General features: G+C 54.6%; 2 protein-coding genes across 5 annotated transcripts in view; both read right to left on the bottom strand.

Annotated features, from left to right (window-relative positions):
- Window positions 1–494: 494 nt before the first annotated feature.
- RPS15 (ribosomal protein S15) lies at window positions 495–3,184 on the bottom strand. Its single transcript, NM_001245484.1, is given in 4 exon segments — window positions 495–655; window positions 1,190–1,424; window positions 2,789–2,874; window positions 3,156–3,184. Coding segments are annotated over 4 exon segments (438 nt in total). The 5' UTR covers window positions 3,159–3,184; the 3' UTR covers window positions 495–541.
- A 973-nt stretch (window positions 3,185–4,157) lies between these two features.
- Window positions 4,158–9,741, bottom strand: part of DAZAP1 (DAZ associated protein 1) — a 24,760-nt gene continuing 19,176 nt past the window's right edge. For all 4 annotated transcript variants that reach the window (XM_030256746.4, XM_030256745.4, XM_072919494.1 and 1 more), the window contains 4 exons: window positions 9,511–9,540; window positions 8,939–9,079; window positions 7,964–8,146; window positions 4,158–5,107 (listed from right to left, as the gene is read on the bottom strand). In XM_030256746.4, the coding sequence (XP_030112606.1) occupies window positions 4,935–5,107; window positions 7,964–8,146; window positions 8,939–9,079; window positions 9,511–9,540 (527 nt within the window). In that variant the 3' untranslated portion in view covers window positions 4,158–4,934. The remainder of the gene's footprint in view (window positions 5,108–7,963; window positions 8,147–8,938; window positions 9,080–9,510; window positions 9,541–9,741) is intronic.

Genomic DNA, 9,741 nt, shown 5'->3' with positions numbered 1-9,741 from the left:
CTCACCCCTGAGCATCCCCCAGAACACATCCATCCCCCCCAGCCTCAGCTGCAAACCCCCAGTTCACCCCCCACCCGATGCCACTGGGATTCCTGTCAACAAAATCCTTTGGGTTCCCAAATTAAGGACAAGAAAGTGACAGTTTGGGGCCTTGGCAGCTTTTCCTGGGACCCAGGCTGGTCCTGAGCCGGGGAACCCCCCTGCCTTTCCCCAGTTCCACATTTCTGCATTCCCAGTATTTTTATTAACAAAAATAGTTAAATACATGGAAATGCTGTAAATATTAAAGTGCCATTGCCCACTTCCCAGTGAAGAACACGGGATTTAATTCATTCACTAAACCCAGATGAAGATGATTTGTTTGCTGCAGGTGCTAACAGAAAGCAGTGCCAAAAAACCTGGGAATACTCAGGGAAACATCCAAGGACGGTGGAGTGGAGTTTAGCACACGCCAGACCCCCACCCCGGGAATGGAGAGGCAGGAGACAGATGGATCCAGGTGGAATTTCTTTATTTACACTGCAGGAGGCTCCTCCCAAGGTTACTTGAGCGGGATGAAGCGGGAGGAGTGGGTGGCACCGATGCCGGGCCGGCCGTGCTTGACCGGTTTGTAGGTGATGGAAAACTCGCCCAGGTAGTGGCCGATCATCTCGGGCTGCAAGTGGAGAGAGACATCCGAGCTGGGGACAGCGCGGGGGGCACGGGGACATCCCCTGCGTGCCCATCCCAGGGCTGCCCCGAGCCTGGCACGGCGGGTTGTGGAGCCGGAGGGGCTTTCCCGGCTCTGCCCCTCCTGGCAGCTGGCACAGGAGCCACAGCGGCATCTGTGCCCTTCCAGGTGGGATTTAACGCCAGGCAGGAGCAAGAAATGGCATTTAATCCCACTGGTGGCATCAAGTGGCAGCAGTCCCTGGGTAATTCCACTCCCGGGGAGGCTCAGGGATGTGTTTCATTGCGGGCAGGCTGGGAGCCAGGATCCACACGGATCACTCCACAGCTATTCCAGCACTCTGGAGCCACACCGAGACCCCTCTGAGAGCTGGGGTGACACCTCCAGGTGTCCCTCTGAGCCAACCCCGCTCCGAGAGGAGCCTGGAGCCCTCCCAGGCACGGGAAAGGGCAGGATTTACAAAGATTGGAAGGGAACACTCCAGGCGCTGAGCTCACCGCCTGCCAGGCCCCAGCTCACCTTGATCTCCACCTGGTTGAAGGTTTTGCCGTTGTAGACGCCCACCATGCTGCCCACCATCTCGGGCAGGATGATCATATCCCTCAGGTGCGTCTTCACCACCTCGGGCTTCTCCATGGGCGGCGCCTCCTTCTTGGCCTTGCGCAGGCGCTTGAGCAGCGAGTGCTGCTTGCGGCGCAGGCCGCGGTTCAGGCGCCGCCGCTGCCGCGCGCTGTACAGCTGCATCAGCTGCTCGCTGCAAGGGGGACAGGGGCGGCTCAGGGGTGGCTCAGGGATGGCTCAGGGACCCCAGAGCCATCCTGGGGTACAGCCCAGGGACCCCGGAGACATCCTGGGGTACAGCCCAGGGACCGCCCATGAACCCCAGAGCCAGCCCAGGGACCCCAGAGCCAGCCCAGGGACAGCTCAGGGACCGCCCATGAACCCCAAAGCCAGCCTGGGACAGCCCATGAACCCCAGAACCAGCCCAGGAACAGCCCAGGGACCCCAGAGACATCCTGGGGACAGCCCAGGGACATCCTGCGGTACAGCCTAGGGACAGCCCCAGAACCCCAGAGCCAGCCCAGGGACAGCCCATGAACCCCAGAGCCAGCCCAGGGACAGCCCAGGGACCCCGGAGCCAGTCCAGGGACAGCCCAGGAACCCCAGAGCCATCCTGGGGACAGCCCAGGAACCCCAGAGCCAGCCTGGGGACCCCAGAGCCAGCCTGGGACAGCCCAGAGACCCCGGAGACATCCTGGGGTACAGCCCAGGGACAGCCCATGGACCCCAGAGCCAGCCCAGGGACCCCAGAGCCAACCCAGGGACAGCCCATGGACCCCAGAGCCAACCTGGGGACAACCCAGGGACCCCAGAGCCAGTCCGGGTCAGCCCAGAGCCAGCCCAGGGACCCCAAACTGAACCTTGTGAACAGCCCAGGGATCCCAAACTCAGTCCGGGGACAGCCCAGGGACCCCAGAGCCAGCCTGGGGACAGCCCAGAGACCCCACTGCCAGAGTCATCCAGACAGAGCCTGGGCTACAGCCCCAGGAGACGGCCAGGGACTCCAAACTGAGCATGGGGAGCAGCACAAGGACACCCCAGGGACCCCAAAGTGAGCCTGGGAACAGCTCAGGGACCCCAAAGTGAGCCTGGGGAACAGCCAGGGACCCCAAACTGAACCTTGTGAACAGCCAGGGACCCCAAACTGAACCTTGTGAACAGCCCAGGGATCCCAAACTCAGCCTGGGGAGTAGCCCAGGGACACCCCAGGGACCCCAAACTGAACCTGGGGTAAGTCCTGGAGAGACCCCCAAGGGTCAAGGTGAGCCAAGGGTACAGCCCCGGCGAGACCCCAAAGCCACTGTGTCACCCAGACTGGGGTTCACAGCAGCGAGAGCCCCGCGGACCCCGCAGTAACAACAGTTACCCCAACAGGGCCTGGAGGAGATCCGGGGACCCCACACTGACGGTGTCACCCACTGAGGGACTTTAAACAGCCCAAAAAGCAGCTGCTGAGCGCCCAAACCCCCCCCCCCCGTTATAGCCGGTATTTGAACATAAACCGAGCGTGGGGCAGAACCGGCCCCCGACCCCCAGCCCGGGGCTCCCGGCCCTTACTAGGACATGTCGAGCAGCTGGTCCAGGTCCACCCCGCGGTAGGTGAATTTGCGGAAGGTTCGCTTCTTCTTCTGCTCCACCTCCGCCTGCAGCGGGACAAGGGGGTCAGGGCAGGGGGTCCAGGGGGGTCAGGGCAGGGCGTCCAGGGGAGTCAAAGCCGCCCGGTCCCGCGCTCCCCGCCCCGCACAAGGCCGCGGCCCCACCGAGCTCCCCTCAGCCCCGCTCAGCCCCCGCAGCGCCCCGGGGAGGCCCATTCCTGGTCCCCCAGGGAATCCCCGAGTCCCGGGCGGCGCCGCCGCGGCGGGTGAAGCGCGGATGGCGGCGGATGGGGCCGGATGGCGCCGGCGGGGCCTCTCCCCGCACCCACCATCTTGGCCGGGGCTGCTCGGAAAGGCCGGGAAGACGCCGGAAGCGACGGATCTCGCGAGAGCGGCGCGGGAGGAACGGGCGGAAAGCCGCGCCCGTGCCGCACTTCCGCCCTCACTGCCCTTAAAGGGGCCGCACCCGCAGCGCGGGGACAGCGGGGACAGCTGCGAGGGACGGAGCCTCCTGTTCCCCGAACTCTCCACTCGTGATCCAGGGAAATCTCGGGTTCCCATGAAGCTGCTCCTTCCCGCTGGCCCAGCTCTGAGCGCCCCGCGCCGTTTTTGGGAGCCACCTTGGTCTTTCACGGTGCAGAGGAGCGTCACCTTCCCGCGGTCGGGGTGGGACACAGCGGGTTGAGCAGAACCGATCCGGTCAGGCCCGGCAGGTTCCCCACGGAACACGGGCCTGGAGGAGCTGCTGCTGGCAGACGGGATCCAAATGCAAAGGCTTCTGTGCCAGAGGAGGGTGAAGATGCTGGGTGTCCTCTGCTCCAGTGCTGCCGGGCTGTTTCCAGCTCGGTCGGTCTCGGAAGCGACACCTGCACTGCAGCCCTGGAGCAGCTCCCGTTCCAGCAGGAATTCCGAGCTCAGGGATGGAGCGGAGCGAGGAGCAGAGCCAGGGGGATTCACAGCGAGCAGGACCAGAGCCACACAAAATACAGAATTCAGAAATGTTGCAGCTCCTGCCAGGAGTGACCTCCACAGCACAGACATATCCCAACACAGCTCCAGCTCATTAACAGCGATTATTTAATTACAGCAGGTCTGAGCCCTTCAGCACATCGGGCTGGAGGAGCCCTCCCCAGGCCAGAGCCTGTGCAGCAGTGGCGTCCTGGCAGTGCCACCTGGCAGGGCAGGTGACACACGGGGCACAGCTGGTGACACCACACAGGCCCAGCAAAGCTGCCCCGAGGACTCCCAAGGGACTTCCACAGAAAACCCACGTTCACAAAACCAAAAAAAAAAACCAAAAAAAACCCCAGAAAAATGGAGACAGGCTGGTGTTTCTAATCCAAAGGTTCTTGTCTTTATTCAAACCAGGGCTTGGCACTGCTCAGTGCCAAACGCACCAAAACCTTTTTGCCTGAGGGAAATCCACATCTGGTGGAGGCCGGAGCCAGCGCTCCCCGCGTGCCTCGTGCAGCTCCTGCGCCTGCCCCAGCCCAGCTCTGCCCCCAGAACAAACAGCAAAATACACTCAGCAGGTTTCTGTCAACTCCCAGAGTTTCGGAACCCTCCGCCCCAGCGCTGCCGTGGGCAGGGAGGGAGGCAGGGAGGGGCTGCAGCTCTTCCCCCGCCTCCGACAGCGCTCACGGAAACCCTGTTTTAAATTAAAAAATAAGCCAGCATACATAGTAGAAAATTTCTCTTAAAAATTTCACAATCTGTAAATGTATATATTTTTTTTTCTTTTAAACATAAAAGTTTACAATATACGGTAAAACAAAGGCTCAGGAAAAATAATTTCAAAAAAAAGAAACCTGAAGTTTTGAATTAAAGCTGAAGACATTTTTAAAACCCTGTAATTTGAACCAGTGACATTTTCTTTATTTGTGCTGATGGGTTAGAGAAAGGAAAATCTTTAAAAACTGCAGTCCAAACACCCACAGCTCTGCCTTCAGAAGCCATCTGCCCCCAAACCCCCCCCTCCCCGAAAAAAAACTTGTTAGGTTTTTCTTCCATCAAGTAATGTGATTGTCACAAGTTCACAAGTCTGGGCTCCCGGGCTTCAGCTGGGCCCAGCGATCCCTGCGGACAGCACTCCCTGATTGCAGCCCGGGCTAGCGCCGGTAGGGGTGGAATCCTTGCACGTTGTGGTTCTGTCCCCGGCCGAAGCCGCTGCCCCCGGCCGGGGGGCCGCTGGAGGGCTGCACCGAGGGGCCTCCGTAGGGAGGGGGCTGCTGGCTGGGGTCAGAGAAACCTTGTCCAAACCCACTCAAGTCTTGTCCATACCCTGGGGAGAAGGGAAAGGCACAGGATGAGCTTCCAGGAGCGGCCACGGGTGTGAATCCCGCAGCTGACAGCGCTCCCTGCCAGGAACGCAGCCCGGAGGAGCTCCGGGTCAGGCAGGGATTGTCCCTCCTCACAGGGAAATGGGCAAAAGCAGAAGGGAAAAGCTGTGCAGGAAGGGGAGATGTGTTTGGGTAACCCCAGCCAGGCTGGCACTTCAACCATCTGCTCACAGCTTTGGGTGCTTGGGAGCAGTTTGATTTCGGGCTGGGACCTGCACCACTGGAGTGAACAGAATTTAGGGACAGGGACAAAAACAGGAGTTTTCTTTCCAAGAGAGAAGACTGGCTGGAATCCCTGCTACCAACACAAAATTTACAACTAGATGTAAATTAAGACGACTGAGAAATTGAAAAATTTAATTCAAATTCTCATAATTAAATATGACTCTTAATCCTGGCATCAGTGCCAGCCTTTGCTCTGAAAGATGCTATTAAGGCTCCTAATTACCAAGAGCATTTCTGCAGTGCTGCCTCTCTCTGTGCAGGCTTAGAGCAGGTTTAACTCTCTTAATCCCAAACAAAGTCTCTTAGCACGTCTTCAGCAGTTCAATTTCAAGCTCTGTCTGTCCCTCAAGGACTTGCTGGCACTAATGAGCACTAAAACACAGCGAGCTCGGGCTCTGGGAGCTGCAAATGCTCCTCCTGGCATTTGTTCAGACACGGATAAGCAGGCGCCCAAAACTACAGGGGGATTGTTTGCCAAGGGGTGAGGCTGGAGTGGAAAAACACAACCCTCGAGCTGCACAGTGGTGCAGCTCAGCACAGGGCTCAGGTTGCTCATGATGAAGGAAACCCAGAGTGTGCACACACCTGCACAGCCGCGGAGGACTCGCTGCCTTCCTGTGCCACGCCTGGCTCTGCTCCAGCCCCTCTGCTGCCCTGGGCTGTGCCAGCTGCGTGCTCTGAGGGTCTGGCTCCAAACCTGAGCCTGGAGGGATCACCAGGATAAAGCCTGGCCAGGCTGGGGGCTGCACTGCCCCAGCACAAACCCCAACACAAACCCCAGCACCTGAGCCCTGTCCCTGCCCTCTCCAACAGGTCCAGCAAGGAACACCAGGGAATTTTCCCGGGGCCTGCCTGAGGCTCCTCCTCCCTGCTCCGCCTGACCTTGGCAGTGCAGACAAAGCTTCGGGGTGTGCCCTGAAGGGTGTGGAGCACACAAACCCATCCTATCAGAACTGAGGGGACTGCAAGGACGAGCCTCAAGAGCGCCCTGCACGGAGATAATGAATTTTTAATTATTTTAAATTAATGTGATTAATTAATTTGATTTTGCAGGGTGAGTGTTAGTGCTGACACTCATCCCTGGTGCACACACTGAAGGATGTAGGACACTGCCCAGGATAAACCTTACAGCGCCTTACACTCATTAGGGAATTTTGTGTCTCTTTAAAGCACACAAATGTTACATATTTATATAAATATATGCAAATCAGGGACACTTCCAGGGACAGGGCAGCCACAGCTTCTCTGGAAAACCTATGCCAGGGTCTCAACAGCCTCACAGTGAAGTTTTTCCTAACATCCAGTGTAAAACTATTCTTTTCCAGATGGAAGCCATTCTCCTTGTCCTGTCACCACAGCTCCAGATGAAAACTCCTTCTCCATCAGATCATTCCTAAACTTCCAACACCTCCCAAACTCTGGCTCCTCACTGATGTAACTGGCTGTGCAGGGATTTGTGCTTTATTTAGAAGAGTCCAACCCACTCCAAAAAAAATCTGCCAAGAGCTGAGTTCTGGCAGAACAAGAAAAACTTCAAGTGAAAAGGGCAAAACTATTCACGAAATCATTTGTTAAGAAACAAATGAAAAAACATTTCAAACTCATCAACATGAGAACATGCTGCTTCACAAACACATCTCAGAGGCTCATCTTCCTTCAGAGGCTGCTTTACATTGCTGGAACTTTGAATATTATCTATTTAAATAAATTTTGTGAAGTTTTCATCTCATAGTGGTTTCTGCAGGAACTTAAAGCAGCACTACCACATGCAGAACGTGTTCCAGCAGAGAACAGCCTGAATGCACAGGCTGCTGCATGCAAAATTCCCTTCAGAAGTGCAAACTGACCAATTGCAAGCCCTTAAAAACAACATTAGTACAGAGCCCTTTGGAGAGATCTCTGTAGAGATATTTGGAGAGCACTGCTAAAAAACAGGGCTGAGAGAAGCAAGATGAGAATGAGAATTCCCTCTGAGCTCCCTCAGGGAGCCACAGCAGAAATTTTACTCTGGAGCACAGGCAGTTCTCTAGCAATTTTAAAAAGAATTTGTTTTTTTGTAGCACTGTCTGCCTGCTGTAAAACTTGTTAGCTCGGTGCCTTCTATCTCAAAGTTACCTATGGAGCACAACAAAGCTTTGCACAGAACTGCATCTCCAGAGAGATGGGGAAGGGATGAGAAAAGAGAGGAAAAGGCACCGGTTTGGATCCTTACACATGCACTGCCTGTCTCTCCATGCTGCTCTTACTCTTCAAGTCTGTTCTCTAAGGTCTGGAGACACAAAAAAAAGTTCACTACAAGCTCTGTGAAGCTCTCGGAGTGGAAGTTTTAGTTGTAGGTTTGGGGAGAGCAGAAACCAGGAATTCATCCTGGCAGTGCACAAATCCCTGAAGTTATTTTACAGCACAAAAGCAGCACTTTAGAGCTAAGAAAACTCCCTCTGGCTAGAACATTGCATGATTCAAGGACGGCTTGAGCTGGTGGGAGCACTCCCATCCCGGAGAAGTGCCTGCAGCAAGCTGTGCCCAAGGCTCTGTACTCGGGACTAAAGGGGACAAATTCCAGCATTACTCACCAAACTGACTGTAAGGGAATTCTGGCTGAGCCGTCGGGGGTTTGCTCATGTCCTGAGTTGCCTGAGATGGTGGTGGTGGAGGAGGAAAAGCGAGTGGTGCTGCCCCCGGAGTGGCAGGTGGAGGGGGGACTCCAGGGGGGGCAAACTGGTCAGGTGGAGGAGGTGGAGCACCGTAACTAAAACCTGCAAGGACAGAACAGGTGAACATCAGCGTCCTGCTTGGCTTTAGAGATGATACAACTTAAACCAAACATTTCTGAGGCTATTGAACCCAGGTGTTTGTGACCTGTGGCTGCACAGAGATTCACCTTGACACATTGGTCACCCCCACAGCCCAAAGATCTCAGCAACTCATATGGCACAGGTGGGAGAAATTCCCCCCCACAGGCAGAGGCTGCAGGGGCCAGCACAGAGAAAGGGATAAAGCAGAACTGGGGACTAAACTCTGTGCTTACAGACATGACAAGTGAGGAGGCAGCAGTATTATCCAAGATTTTAGGAGAAAAAAGTATCTTGAGATAACAGGATACTGTTTTCCACCTTCTTTAAACCAGGTTTCCGACAGATTTTTGAAATGGTGGCCAAGAGGTAGGTGCTAAAATCCTATTTGTATTTCCAGTCCCAGTTATGACCTTAATTCCTTAAGCTCCTCCAAAAAACCCTGCCTGTGTTTGGCCCAGGTCACCAGCAGTGAGCTCTAAGTTTTCTCTCAGATGTCCTAACAAAGGTGCACAATGTATCTAAATTTATTTACCAACACAGATTTAAACTAGAGAACAGAAATGATTACTGCATCCAAGAATGAAATAATCCAAGAAAAAAAAATAATGTTACAGTTAATTATAGCTCGGAATATATAATCTGGGAAAAATAATTAAAGATAGGTGAAACACAGGGGGAAATCCAAGTCCAGCAAAGAATGAGGAAAAGCTGAATGTGGAGCTGGATGTGCTCCAGCTCCTGGGGGTCACTTACTAAATGGTGGAGGGGTGCCATAGCCCTGTGGAAATCCTTGTGGAGGCGGGAATCCCCCGGGAGGTGTGGAGACTATGTATGAGGTAAATGGTGGTGGTGGGGGAGGAGCTCCTCTGCCTGGAGGAGGGGGTCCATATCCACCTGGAAAAGGAAGAGAAACCCAAAAACTGAAGCAGATGAATACCAAGGAGCTGCTGCTGGAGTCAGCTTCCTCTAGATGGGGTAAGACTGTTGGGTGGATTGCAAACGCAGGTTCAGCCTTCTGTGAATCCTCACTTTGGGAAATATTTGTCCTCCAAGTATCCCCACTGTAAATAATTGCAGTTTAGCATGTAATCCCTTGGTAACAAATTAATGTGGCTGGAACAGCAGGATGTGTGTCAGCTCCCATTACTGAGCTGCTAAGAAGCCACTGTCTTCCCCTCTGTTCTTCCAGGACAAACTAAATCAAGCTTTTAAATGTAGGTTAAATCCTACAGAAATCCAAAAATCACTGTGAATGCTCAAAGAAGCTGCACCCATGCTTGGGAGGATTTTTTTCTTTCAGAATTGGTCCCATATAATGTACTTACCAATTGCCTGTCCAGCTGGCACCCACATCCCTACAAACAGAACAAAAAAAGAGCTTCAGTCATCAGTGAAGCTGCGCACTCCGGAGCAGGGATGATGCAAGAAGAAGGATCTGGCTCTGGGATAGACTGGGTATCCTCCCCGTGTCCCTTATAGAGATATTTTTATGGCCTAAGAAACATTGTGGGACTATTTCTGAATGTGCAATTCTTGAAAGACTCTGAATCATTCAG

This window comes from Taeniopygia guttata, chromosome 28, assembly GCF_048771995.1.
Source record: "Taeniopygia guttata chromosome 28, bTaeGut7.mat, whole genome shotgun sequence".
NCBI lineage: Eukaryota > Metazoa > Chordata > Aves > Passeriformes > Estrildidae > Taeniopygia > Taeniopygia guttata.
This window is presented reverse-complemented; position numbering and strand designations above follow the sequence as displayed.